Source organism: Mytilus galloprovincialis, chromosome 4 (assembly GCF_965363235.1).
Source record: "Mytilus galloprovincialis chromosome 4, xbMytGall1.hap1.1, whole genome shotgun sequence".
NCBI lineage: Eukaryota > Metazoa > Mollusca > Bivalvia > Mytilida > Mytilidae > Mytilus > Mytilus galloprovincialis.
In genome coordinates this window covers 19,269,072-19,283,552 of record NC_134841.1, presented here as the reverse complement: position 1 = coordinate 19,283,552, position 14,481 = coordinate 19,269,072, and the positions used below count along the sequence as shown (strand labels likewise).

Below are 14,481 nucleotides of genomic sequence, written 5' to 3'. Positions count from 1 at the left end.
GTTTGATTTACGCCACATTAGCCAAAATTTTATAGGAAGCAGGGGTAGTGTTCTTAAAGCTATCTTAGGATTAGGACGTGTCCTAAGACCATCTTAATACAAGTCTTTGTCTTAAGTCATGTTCTTGAAGCTCTCTTATCTTAGGATATATCGCATTTTTCGTCCTAAATTAAAGACACATAATTAGATATCTTAGATCATCCTATCTTCATGCTAACATGATAAAGTTTGAACATTATTTTTTTCTCATTAATTTACGTGAAGATGAACATGAAATGAAACACTCGTATATAAAGTAATTGTGCATTTAGTGTAATATTCTCATAACAATTCCACAGGGTAAAAAAGGAAAGGGAAACCCAAAAAACATAATGGCAATTGTTTACAAAAAATCTGAAAAAGGATATCACCTGGTCACAAAACATGGTATCTTGCTCGAACTAGGTCGAGGTTGCTATTTCCCTTTTTTGGGGAGTACCTACAAATATTTTTAATGAACTTTTTATTTCTCTTAGGTGTGTCGTAAAATCTGCTTCAATATGTGAAGGAAAAGGTTTTTTAAATGTGGATATTGTAGTAAAAACAGATGTGAAGCATATTATTTTAATATATTGTGTTAAACATTTTGATATATTGTGCCTAACATTCTAAAAACATTGGGGTTATCATTTTGATAAATTGTGCATAACATATTACAATTTATGTTTATAATTATTTTACTTTTATTTATTTCATTACAAATAAAACAATTTCTTCATTTCAGTTATTATGTATACTCCCTGACGTTTTTTCTAGTGATTATACATAATCCCTGAAAATCTTAGGGATTCTATATAATCCCTAAACTAGCCAGTGATTCTACATAATCCCTGAAAATTTCAGGGATTCTACATAATCACTGATTATACAAATTCACTGTAACATATATAACTATTATCGATTATGATTTAAAGAATCCAAGGATATGATAAATACAAATAAGGTCAACATCTCCACTCATTGTAAATTAACATAAACATGCACTAGGGGAGATAACATCAACTGCTTTGACTTTACACTTACTGCTCTTGATATTATGAATTGGAAATCTGACCAATCATTTTGATTCTCTTAGAAACCCACTCTCTTTCATCTTCCATGTCATGTTTCTCATAGAATTTCAATAATTTGTTATATCTTATAAGTATATCAAAGCCAACTAATTTCTGAAGTTTGTGTAGATCAACAGGACAAAGATGCATAGGCTGACGGAAATCTTCTGAAAGATGACCCGACCCATTCATACAACAGTCATAAAATATACAATGGTCAATGCCTAAAAGATGATTAATTTCATGAACTAAAAGTTTACAACTTCTTTGAAACATAATCTTTCGAATGTTTTCTAGCGTCTGTTTTTTGTCCATGGTAACATCAAACCAATCAGCTGGTGAAAATGAAAGGGAAGGATTGTAACGATAAAAGCTAAAAATAGCCACACGATGATTTCCAGCAGCCATTCCTGCCACAAAGAGATCAGTATCATCACAAAACAAATCACTCATAGTCAACCCAATCAAACAAATTGCATCATTTGGAATTTTGAGATGAAGCATTTTCAGTAAATCTTTAACACCCAACTGATATTGAGTGCCTTTAAATCTACTTTCTAATGTGTGTTGTTTTGTTCTTGAACTACCTCTCTTTGTATTGCTTTTCAACTGACTTGTCTCTGATGGATGTTCTACCCATAATGCTTTTCTATCTTTACTTTTCACTTCCAGATCTACGCCAGGCAGTGTACATACAGAAATTCCTAAATAGATCTCAGCAAACTTGGCAAGCTCATCAAAATAGAAGTAATGATGGCCATCAAATTTTCCAACGGGTACAATATAAATTTTACCATCTGGATATTTCTCCAGTATGTTGGTTCCTTCAGGAACAAATCTCTGTTTCAAACTCTTTCTCTTCCTAGATGATATCCACGGACAATCCTGTAGAAACTGTTTGTAGGTTTGTCCTTCCTCATTGTATTGTGCTAACCAGTCATCTATAGTTGTAGGTTTAGGAACTGGTTTGAAGAATTCAAAATTGTCATGTTTTAATGCATGGTATTCTAGTGGAACACCACTATCAAAGCCAATAGCCTTGAGTTGTTTATCTTTGTTTGGAGGTCTAAATCCTGATGCATATGGTACATATTTACTGTTCACCTTTGTTTTCTTTATTTTAGGCATCTTCAGTTTCTGCAATTGAAATGGGAGAAATTGCTTATGTTTTATGTTATACAGTAATATAGCATTCCAAAAGCCAAAAGACATGCCTTTTATGATTGACATGTAAATGCATGGGTAAAATCTGGTTTGTCATAACACTTTTGTAAAGTTTACCTTTACAGTGCTACTTTTATAGTATTAAACAGAATTAGATTGAGTTATCTCCCATGTAATGTTGTTAAAAGACTATTGTATCTTACTTACATTTTAAATCTGCTCCCAGTCTTAGTAAAAAACAAAAAAATGTGGATTTTAAGGGATAAATAGCATTCTTTTTTTTTAAATAATATTAGTATACAAGCACTGCATGTGGTATAGGAGTTCATATAAGAGCTATCAATGGATGAGAAAGGTTCGATTATAAAAAAAACTATCATTTTTGTTATGTTCATATTAACACTGAAGTTCTCTCTCTCACTAACAGCCTCATTTTCAATGCTATATTTGACACAAAAGATGATGTACTGCTATTGGTCTCAAAATAAAAAATAAAGATGGAAATTCTTTTAATATATAGTATATGTAGCAAACTAAAACAATGTCAATGAAAGTGATAATGATATAGAACAGATTTTAAATTATTTCTACTGGTGCATTTTTTATAAAGTTAATACGTCTAGAAATCCATTCAGCTTCTTTATTCATACCATGATGCTGATAAAATTTGAGGAGATTTTCATATCTTGTTAAAACATTAAATCCCACAAGTGTTTGAAGTTTATGTAAATCCACTGGACACAGATGCATAGGCTGGCGAAAATCTTCTGCTAAATGTCCTGATCCATTCATGCAGCACTCAAAGAATATGCAATGTCCAATACCCAATAAGTGCCCTATCTCATGCACAAGTAATTTACAACTTCTTTGGAATGTAAGCTTCTGAATATGCTCCTGAGACATACGCTGATTTCTACGAATATTATACCAATCAGCATTGGAAAAAGTTAGTGATGGATCATAACGGAAGAAACTGAATACTGCCACGTGATCTCCACCTGCAGCCCAACCAGCAACAAATAAGTCTGATTGTTCTCTGTATAAATCACTCATTGTTAATCCAATCACTGACAAGGCATCTTTGGGAATGTTTTGACGAAGCATATATAACAAACTGGCTATTCCTATCTGGTGATGTTTGCCATAGAATCTACTTTCCAAAGCTATTTTGCTAGGAGGTATTGAACTCTCACCATTAGATGAGCTTTCCAAAACACTATTTGTCCAATAAACTTTTTTATCTGTGAAATTCACATCAATATCAATTCCATTTAGGATAACAACAGGTATTCCTAAATATATTTCAGCAAAACTTGCTAGTTCATTGAAGTGGATAAAGCCTTTGCCACTAAATTTCCCAATCGGTAAAAGATATATTTTCCCGTCAGGATATTTGTCACCTAGATTTGTACCAGTTGGAACAAACTTCTGATTTATACCATTGACCGGACTTGGTGATAACCATGAGCATGTCGATAAATAGTCAGCATAGGTCTGACCAGGAGCAACATACTGTGCTAACCAATCATCAATACTTGTTGGTGTCGGAATTGGATTGAAAAATATAAAATCTTTATCAGGCTGACAATTATATTCAGGTGGTACAAAACCATCACACCCCACAGCTTCAATGTGTTCTCTGTTGGTAGGAGGAACATAGCCAGAGGCATAAGGTATATACTTCACAGTTTTAGTCCTCTTTGTTCTTACTTTTGGCATTTCTATTGGCATAAGATATCCATAAATAAGCCACTACAAACAAAATTTATCAAATTAGGACCACAACAACATTATTTATGATTGACATAAACTTTTATATAAACTTGGTGTTCCTAAGAGCTTGTAGATTTTGAAAAAGAGCTGACTATTATGCAGCTACAAGGCAGCAGTCACAAAGTGGAAAGGGATTGATATAAGTTGTCATAACTTATTCAGCTGTTTAGTTGTCATAACTTATTCAGCTGTTTAGTTGTCATAACTTATTCAGCTGTTTAGTTGTCATAACTTATTCAGTTGTTTCCCAATCCACTATAAACTGATAAATAAATATACAATTAAACTGAAAGAAATCAGCATGTTACCAACATAAACAAACTCCTCATTTTCATAGATGTCAAAACTGATACTACTGGTCCGAGACCACAATTGTCGTCCCTTGATTTTTGGATTTTCATTGTTCACAAATATAGTCCCTAGTGTTGACAGTGGGTTACTTGCCATTAATTTTTATACCCCTTCCAAATTTATTTCTCCATGTTTAATGCCTCAAATTGCAAGTAGGGGGGTGAAATTACACTGTAAAAAAATTTGGGTCCAGAATTTTTAAGGAAAGTAGTGATGTGGTCCAGCTGAAAAAGGTTTAAAATTAGCACTTTACGGAAGCTGTCAAAAGATTTCATGACGCCCTATAACATAAAATTGTCCATATTTTGAGTTAGAGCCGATGAAGTTTTCTATAACTTCAGGGATCTCCATGGATGAAAATTGAACCATGGAGGAAATTTCACCATCACAAACCGTGTGTACGCCGTACAGTGAAGCATGAACAAAGTATACCATCCCTCCACATAAGGATTGGTGAACATGCTAACTCATTGCTTATTTAAATTATATTTATTTGAATTTTCATTGTAAATACTATAAAATAGAAGTATAACTTCAAAGGCCAAGCCTTCATGCCCCCCACTTTAGTCGAGAATGACCAAAAGCTGTCATGAAGGTCCACATGTAGTTTTCTTGCTATTTTGGTAATTGTTATGGGGGTTAAAAATCATGTAGAGCTTATTTTTCACAGACACTTAATTCAGAAGTCATGAACGCATTATTGCATTACCGGTATGGCTGATTTGCAGCAACAACAAAACGATTCGTACCGGTTATGTAAAATGTTAAAGAGATTTGTAAAGCAAACGTTGACAAATGAAAAGATTTTTAATGATTTTATCCATGTTATCTAGCAAAATTATTGATGCTATGCAACATGCATCTTTCCAGTCTGAATAGAAACCGGAAATGCGGATGTATCAATTTTATTGTAAACTACGAAATGAATTCGGAATTACGATACAACATTTCTTTACAGGAAATAAAAGTTTTTATTTTTTAACTTTTAAATTTATTCTATATTATCGTTCCATTATACAGCAGTACTTGAGTTATTTGCGATGAAATAATAATGTTTTATGTCTTATTTTGTACATCTCAAAAAAGGGGGATGTCAATTGCGTAAGTCAAAATAAAAGCATGTGTTCGACTTTTTAAACTGTTTTCTTTGTAACTGGGATTATTAATTTATTTATTCAATCTAAATTATCATAGAATTTGCGGAAACTTAGTTGAATAATTCGACAAATGAATCGTTTATCTTCAGATTGTATTCTCCTGTCTGGTTTGTTGATTTTATACCTGTACAAGCTCAGGTACAAGTGATTAGCGATCTTAATTCCGGATATCCCTCAGGTGTTAGAACTGTATTGGATTATAATATAAAAAAGCCGGAGGGTTATGCAATTACATGCATTTGATTATAATTGCTAAAAAAAATGGCGTCTGGCTACTAAAACGATAACAGTTTTGAACGATGGCGGAAGACAATTTAACGATGGCGCAGGTCATTTGACGATGGCACAAGACATTTGAACAATGGCGCAGGTCATTTGACGATGGCGCAAGACATTTGAACGATGGCGCCGCGCCGTTCAAATGTCTTGCGCTATCGTCAAATGACCTGCGCCATTGTTCAAATGTCTTGCGCCATCGTCAAATGACCTGCGACATCGTTAAATTGTCTTCCGCCATCGTGGATCCCTGAATTTTGATATAATTTGTCCCAAAAGTAGTACAACACACTGTTAAAGTTTCTTTGAGAAAGCGCAGGTGGCATTTTTTTTATTTTCATTTATGTTGTAAAAGAAATGCACTACGAAATAATTGTGGTCTCGTACCTACTATAAGACATAACCTGATAACTGTGTTATAACCACAGGAGGTTGAAATCCTATCAATGAGGGTCTATAAATATGTCAACTCGACTATCACAGTAGAGCTTTTCGCTTCTCTCTGTGATAGTCGAGTTGACATATTTATAGACCCTCATTGATAGGATTTCAACCTCCTGTGGTTATAACTTATAGTAGTCTCAGGTCAAAATGACACAAAAAGGGTACCTTTTCAAGTTTGAAAACAATTAAATTAAAAATTGGAAACAATCTTACGTCTAAATGGTTTAGTGGTTCTTTCGTTTCAATATCATGTTAATTATAACTGTACTGACACTGTCAGCTGTTTTCTTCAGTGGTTGTGCAATCAAGTTTTCTATGTAAAGGTAAAAATAGTGTCAGAACTGGTACCCTATTTTATTACTCCTTAGCTCTATACAATAATTTAAATTCGGCTACCAGGAAAACAAATTACGGCGGGAAAGTAATTGTTTTTCAGATTCAGCAATAATATAATCAGATATTTTTTATACACTATAGCTTTTCATCTACTTGAGAGGTAATTTTAAAGATAATATGAGGCAGGCATTACCTGTAAATGGGGACGAAGTCTGTATGAATTATTTTTTTGTAACAATAATTATTAAAAAAAGGGGATGAAACGCTGAGATGAAACGACGTAATAGAACCCCAAAGAATTGCAGGATGCGACATCTAGGATGTAACTGCATAGCCATAGGACAGTAATTATATTGACAGCATGAACATTAACAATAACCCCAGTTCAAAAGTTTCATCTGTGATAACTTAAACTGTAGAGGTAGTTTTGAAAAAAGGCAACAATATCACTGGCCATGTTGTCAAATGAGTGGGCCATTTGTTTACAATAAAAACAATAAAAAAGTGTATAGTTAAGCAAAGAGGTACTGGTAGTGATACACAGGGCTCACACTACCAGGCAACTTGGGCGAAGAAGTCCTTTCCCGACCATCACTTCGCTTTCCCCGACCCCCAAAAACAAAAACAAGTCGCCCTGTACTTGACGATATTCGCTTTCAGTCGCTTCTGTCATCGGACATTTTCATTTTTTACCAAGTTGATGAAACATCAATTTTTTATTGATAATTAAAGAAATTCTGACATAAAAAATTCATTATCTTAAGAAAAGAGGTTGAAGCATTGTCTTTGCAGTGTGTAGCAGGTTATTTGATAAAAATAAAACTTTTTATCACTTCGTGCATTTCCACAAGTTCCGGTGATTGTTACTCGAAAACGTACATCAGCCTAAATTTCGGCGACAAAAAAGTTTGTTACTTCATTTAAACGTGATAAAAGTTGCCTCCAGTAAATGTTTAATCCATTTATTGCATTAAAAACGTCATGTTCCTTTCCAAATAACTTGTCAAACATCGTTTATTTTTGTAAATTTTCTTGCAATCGTCCGCCATTGACCGATTTCTAAACTATGGATCTGAACCAGACCAGCTATGACCGAAATCCATACTTTTACAATAATTACTACGGACCCGCTGGAACAGCTGACAGAAAAATATTGATCCCAAATGGAAAATTTTCTTATTCCACACGCATTGCGAGACTTTTGGTTACATCTAATTGATTGGTGTAAATAATTCCCTATTTTTTTATGGATTGTATCAAACTATTGATTAAAGTTGCTTAACTCAGTCTCTGAGACTATTATACTATCAATATCAATATATTTTGGCCGAGCTTTATAACTTTTATATTTTTTTATGAGAAACACAGAATTTCATACACAAGATAGTTTTGAATTAAATTGTAATTGATATAGTATAATTTCTTTACATTTTTTAAAATATTTTTTTTTTAGTGCTAGTCTAGACATACATGTCAAGTGACATGATATTCGCGTGTAATACACGCTTTTTCAACAGTTTACACGCGAGGATTTTGTCACATGGCGTGTACAGGCTTTTCACCACTTTACACGCAATTACACGCTTTTTCGTCCTTTTCATTTTTTGGTCGTTAGTGATATCGCTATTCTCGGGTTTTTTCCTTATTCGGCGATAAATACCGAAAAATTCGAAGTAATTGTTTGGCTGCCGTATTGTTTATTTTTCTACATGGACAAACTGTAAAAGGTAAGTAGTTTGTGATTAGTTTTAACGATTTTGTGACTTTCTTTCAAATTCACTTTAATGGGGAAATGTGGCACAGAAAGAGGTCACTTTCAGGGCCTGTACCGTCGTCTAAAGTGCCGATCGTTAAGCCAAAACGATGTGTACGGCAAGATTCAAGATTTTATAAATTATAGTTTGGAGTTCGAGTTTAAATGATCGAGTGCCAAGTAACGCATAATTTGTGCATTCTATGTTGCAATGATCAAAAAAACAATACATGTGAGAGGAGAAATACAATGTAGCTATTTGAATAAGCATTTTAACATGTTTATCTAATGGAAATCAAATTTATAAAACATTTTTCTTTTTCAATTTTAGTTTCAAATCTATCCAATATGGCAACAGATTTCTACAGGCCATGGGGATAAAAATATCACAGAACTGTTGGATCAGCTCTCATAGTACCAGCTTTCTTCTGATGAACTACCCAGTTTTAACCAGGCAATAGCAATGGAGCAATGGCAGAGATAATAGATGACATTTTACATTGCCAAAAAAAATAAATCATAATGACATTCTTTCAAATCTTGATGAAGCTAATTCAGTCAAATATCAATTCCTACTGTGGGAGAGCCTTTTCAATTATAAAGATATTGACACTGAATTCTGATCAGAACTTGACTATGTTACACATGTATTGTGTAATGTTATCAAATAAATGTAACTAAACTTGAAACTGGCAGTTGTTTTGAATATGTGCCTAGTGGTGGTGCTTTAAAAGCAACATACATGTAACAGACCACTGTTTAATATACACATGGAAAAAAGTATTGCAACACCTTGATTTTTTAAAATTTGAAAAATCAGCCTCTTTTTTTTGATGGAATATAATAAAATATGTGTATAATATCATTGAAACATAGTTCACGATAACATTGGCATTGCAACGAAAAAAAAATGTTTAAAAAAAAATGATTAATGTAACCACAATTTCAATAACAAAATGAAGTGTTTTTTTGTACAAAAAAACGCATTTGACAAGTTTCACTGTAGTCGAACTTTACAATGTCAGACATTTCAAAATTAATCTTCAGATGACTGTTCACATCATGGTTGATCGTTATACGCCAAAGAATTAGTACTTTGTGCGCAGCCTCCATTCAAACGGATAACCGCATCTTAACGTCTTCTGATTCCTGCCATAAATCGACTAATTTGTTGCTAAGGTAGCAGCAACCATTTCTGATGAAGGGAATTGTTTATTTCATGTTGTGTTTGAACTGGGGTGTCCTTTCGCTCACTTTCCGCCCAATAGTGTCCCATATAAGCTCAATATGGTTCAAAGCCGGGCTACGATCGGGCCAAGCAAGATGAACCAAATTCCATTTGAACATTGGATCTTCCTCCACGATGCTAATTTCCAACTTTAGCGAGCTCTGCACTACATTGGATACGGAAAACTGTAAGTCTGCTCGTTAGCAAAGGTCTCCGAAATGGTATTATCGCACGGTAACCAGTAGCGATGAGTTGATCTCGAACAGTTCTTGTTAAAAGGCTCTTGTATGGCCACCACTCTTATTTTAGGATTGTCTTGTATGCAATGGGTTTCCTTCTGACCAACCTTCATTATGCTTGATTTACTCTAGCAAATGGTATAGGGGGTCTTCATTATCTCGGGAGGTCTTTCACAGCGTTTATTGCCTGATTTTTATTCTCAAAACGACTTCAGTGGAATGGTGATGACCAACAATGCGTGCAGTTGTTACAGCGACATCCCTGCTTCTCTTATGCTGATAATCTGCGATCTTGCTGCAGTTAAGAGTTGTCAAGGACCCATTATAAGGTGTCAATCACATAATTTTAAAAACTTGGTTATTTAAAGTGCTGAAAACAATGAGGATCAAAACATCTTTTTTGCTGTTTACGGGTACAGTAGCTGCATGTGCAGATAAAAACTTATCGAGTCGATATTTATTGATTAAACTCAGGTGATACTTAAATAATGTTTAACTAGTTCTATTTTACCAAATTATATCACAAAAAAATAATGAGTGTTTTTTTTAATTCAATTTCAATTTGGTGTTGCAATACTTTTTTCCAGGTGTATACAATAAAAGTTCACAGTAGAATATATATTGTTTTTTTATATTCACAAATTTGTATGAAATTATGAACATTACCACATTCATATTAACAAGTCCGCATCTACGTCACGCGTTTTCACACGCTTTTTGACATGTCATGTCATGTCATGACATGATTTCCCATTGTCAGAGGTTGACATGTATGAGTCTAGATATTAAATATTTAGTTGGTAGTTTTTCACAAGAACCTTAGTAAAACTTAAACAACTTTTAATTTGAAATGTTACTTTAATTGTATACTCAGATATGGTTTGAACAATATAACATGATATAAAAAGAACATTATTCACATATGACCCTTTATACTATAGTAAAATCCAAACATTGCAGCACACCGCGCGAATGAGCACTTCTCTTTCAAATCTCACCACTTCTCCCTATCAGTTTCAAAAAGAGAAGTCACTTCTCCCAATAATTCTGAAGTAGTGTGAGCCCTGGATACATGTATGATACATGTACTTACCTTCACAAATTTAAAGTTGTTTATAATAAATTATATCATGAATGATAGTTAATTAAAAAAAAGGGGGGTATACTGTTTTACCTCTGTCTGTCCTTCCGTCAGTCCATCAGTCAGTCCGTCCGTCCCATGAATATTTTTCGTCATATTTTTCTCAGGAACTACACTACCAGGATTTCTGAAATTTGGTTTCAGGCTTGATATAAGTCAGCTATACTGTGTGGTGCGTTTTCAGATCCATCACTCGACAACTTCCTGTTTACCGAACACTTGTATCATTTTTACACCTGATAGCCAAGTTGAAAATTTTTCGTCACATTTTTCTCAGGAACTGCACTACCAGGATTTCTGATATTTAGTTTCAGACTTGATAAAAGTCAGTTATACTGTGTGATGCGTTTTCAGATTCATCACTCGACAATTTCCGGTTTACCGAACACTTGTATTATTTTACACATGATAACCAAGTTGAAAATTTTTGTCACATTTTTCTCAGGAACTAAAATACAAGGATTTCTGAAATTTGGTTTCAGGGTTTAGGTAGCAATAAACAGTTAGGAAAAAATATTAAAATTTGCCCTTAAAAATTTTACCATCCCCTTTCCATTGCTTTCTTGCAATATCAAGTTTACTGTTTGTGTCATATATGGGCATATGTATGTAATCAGAATCTTCCATAGATTTTATATCCAGTATATAAAATGGTAAAATATAATTTCTTTTGGGTGTATCCATGGCAACAATCTGCATTTATTTGTTATAAAATATTGCAAAAAGGAGGGAAAAGATGTCACATATTTCCCCAAAATTTGGCTAAAAGTAGAATTTCAATCGCTTGAAGTAATACCTTTTCTGAAACTGTGTACATATATCATTCAGCAAATCCAAGGAAAATCATATGTCTTTCATCTCATTTTTTTGTAAAATTGCGTCAAAAACTTGGTGTAGAAAAAAAGTGTTTGTAAACATTACATTAATTTCTGGACCGATGGCTGGTCTAGCTATGAAAATACGGATTTTCAAACAGAAAACAGCCCATAAAACATGTAAAAAATAATCTTGATGCACTTATAAACCACCTTTGAAGGCTAAATTAGCACTCAGCTGTCTAAAAATAAATTTTATTACACAATAACTTTCCTATTTGAAAAATCCACAGGGGCCAAAATGTGAAACTAAACTCCTAACTGTGTATTGCTACCTTAAGGTAGCAATAAACAGTTAGGAAAAAATATTAAAATTTGCCCTTATAAATTTTACCATCCCCTTTCCATTGCTTTCTTGCAATATCAAGCTTACTGTTTGTGTCATATATGGGCATATGTATGTAATCAGAATCTTCCATAGATTTTATATCCAGTATATAAAATGGTAAAATATAATTTCTTTTGGGTGTATCCATGGCAACAATCTGCATTTATTTGTTATAAAATATTGCAAAAAGGGGGGAAAAGATGTCACATATTTCCCCAAAATTTGGCTAAAAGTAGAATTTCAATCGCTTGAAGTAATACCTTTTCTGAAACTGTGTACATATATCATTCAGCAAATCCAAGGAAAATCATATGTCTTTCATCTCATTTTTTTGTAAAATTGCGTCAAAAACTTGGTGTAGAAAAAAAGTGTTTGTAAACATTACATTAATTTCTGGACCGATGGCCGGTCTAGCTATGAAAATACGGATTGTCAAACAGAAAACAGCCCATAAAACATGTAAAAAATAATCTTGATGCACTTATAAACCACCTTTGAAGGCTAAATTAGCACTCCGCTGTCTAAAAATAAATTTTATTACACAATAACTTTCCTATTTGAAAAATCCACAGGGGCCAAAATGTAAAACTAAACTCCTAACTGTGTATTGCTACCTTATATAAGTCTGCAATACTGTGTGATACGTTTTCAGATTCATCACTCGACAACTTCCTGTTTACCATGTTTACCGAACACTTGTATGATTTTACATACATGTATAGCCAAGTTAAAAAAATTTCGTCACATTTTTCTCAGGAATTACTATACAAGGATTTCTGAAATTTGGTTTCAGGATTTATACAAGTCAGCTATACCGTGTAATGTGTTTTCAGATTCATCACTCAACAACTTCCTGTTTACCGAACACTTGCATATTTTTACACTATTAAAATTATCCACTTGCGGCGGGGGTATCATCAGTGAGCAGTAGTTACCATAAAAATTTCACTTGTTATATTATACTTTGTTTATTTAAGCACCTTCAGCAGGAATGAAAAACAAATTGATAGCAAAATCTAGATAATTTTTTTATATTCTGAAACTAAAAATGCATTTAAATTATATTAATCTTGGTCCAGCCATGTACTTGAACTTTTTCAGGTGCACAGTTTGTCTGTACTCAAAGTGAAATTTGTGGTGTAAATATGGCCATATTTGAGAAAAGGTTAATTGATGATACTGTCTTTGAAGATAAATAAGGCAGTATCATAAAAAGAAAGTTTATTCCCTTGCTTTTAAGTTTAAAACATAAAGAATGGAAAATAAAATTGTAAATAGCAATCATGTACATTCTTACTTAATTTCATGAAAAAGATAATTTTCAATGATCTAAACACACAAATATTATTTCTGGTATATGTGTCTTCCCAATTTCATTATAAATCACATAAAAAAAACTCCCAAAATCACCTAACTCGAATAATTCAAGCCCTTTCAGTGTCCGATTTTTCTCCCACACAAGGGCTTGAACTCCTTATGATCATTGGCCGCGTCGCCTGCTCTCTGAGAGAGAGAGCAAATCGGCGGCGATCAGGATAATGAGTCTGCGTAACTGTCTTGTAATTGTCTCGCCAAACATGTGTGTTCAATTAACACAAATCCGATAATAATTAATTAACATCAATTAACATCAGTTTACATCATTTAACATCAATTAACATCCGGAACTCCTCCTTCTTTAGCTGCCAACTTAAATCAAAATTCCCATATTGCATAGTGGTGTAAATTTTCCGGTTGACAGTCTTTATCGAGGAAGACGTTCAGGCGTTAATGTAGCCTTCGTAGATCAGCGGAATATAACGACTGAATTATTCGGGTTAAAAATCACCAGGGTATTTTTCCCCAAAATACACAGAAAGACCCCTGGTGGCCTGCTTAATATGTGCATACATGTGTATGGTTCATGCAAGAGTATACATCTATAATTGGGACTAAATGATTATATAGTTTAAAACTCAGACCAACTCAGATAATATCAATATGTTAATGCTCATTGTTTGTTTTCAGGTATGAATGAGAATTCATCATGTCCAGAGAAGATATAAATTTTGTTGTAGAAATATTACAAACGTAGGTAGATTATTTTTTTTTTATCTTTTCGTAGTACAAAAGTCAGATTTCCTTTACTTACCTGTGCAATATGAGTCACTTCAGTTTTCATTCTTTGCTATACAATAAAATTGTCATTGAATGAATATTGGTATTTATTAAGTCTCATTAAATATATATTAAGTAAAAAATTTTTAGCAACATACATTTTGATTATATATATAAATAAGAACTTTATATTAGAGTTAAGACAGTTCTGGAGGTCATGCAATACAA

At 33.3% G+C, this 14,481-nt stretch overlaps 3 protein-coding genes and 1 long non-coding RNA gene across 5 annotated transcripts in view; 2 read left to right on the top strand and 2 right to left on the bottom strand.

Annotated features, from left to right (window-relative positions):
* Positions 1 to 1,016: 1,016 nt before the first annotated feature.
* Positions 1,017 to 6,591, bottom strand: LOC143071557 (uncharacterized). Its single transcript, XM_076245928.1, has 2 exons — positions 6,470 to 6,591; positions 1,017 to 2,228 (listed from the first exon to the last, which is right to left on the bottom strand). Exon 2 carries the CDS (start codon positions 2,217 to 2,219, stop codon positions 1,074 to 1,076), a length of 1,146 nt encoding a protein of 381 aa, XP_076102043.1. The 5' UTR covers positions 2,220 to 2,228; positions 6,470 to 6,591; the 3' UTR covers positions 1,017 to 1,073.
* LOC143071558 (archaemetzincin-2-like) lies at positions 2,754 to 4,031 on the bottom strand. Its single transcript, XM_076245929.1, has one exon. The coding sequence runs from the start codon at positions 3,984 to 3,986 to the stop codon at positions 2,832 to 2,834; it is 1,155 nt and encodes a 384-aa protein (XP_076102044.1). The 5' UTR covers positions 3,987 to 4,031; the 3' UTR covers positions 2,754 to 2,831.
* Positions 6,592 to 6,654: 63 nt separating the features above from the next.
* The window catches only part of LOC143071555 (serine/threonine-protein kinase ATR-like), an 85,905-nt gene continuing 78,078 nt past the window's right edge, over positions 6,655 to 14,481 (top strand). Inside the window, exons 1-2 of one of the 2 annotated variants that reach the window (XM_076245927.1) lie at positions 6,655 to 6,752; positions 14,164 to 14,226. In XM_076245927.1, coding sequence (XP_076102042.1) covers positions 14,183 to 14,226 — 44 coding nt within the window. In that variant the 5' untranslated portion in view covers positions 6,655 to 6,752; positions 14,164 to 14,182. The remainder of the gene's footprint in view (positions 6,753 to 14,163; positions 14,227 to 14,481) is intronic. The other variant, XM_076245926.1, reaches the window with a different exon arrangement.
* LOC143071554 (uncharacterized) lies at positions 8,062 to 8,834 on the top strand. The gene is made up of 2 exons (XR_012976917.1): positions 8,062 to 8,319; positions 8,677 to 8,834. It is a non-coding gene; the product is annotated as an uncharacterized LOC143071554 (long non-coding RNA).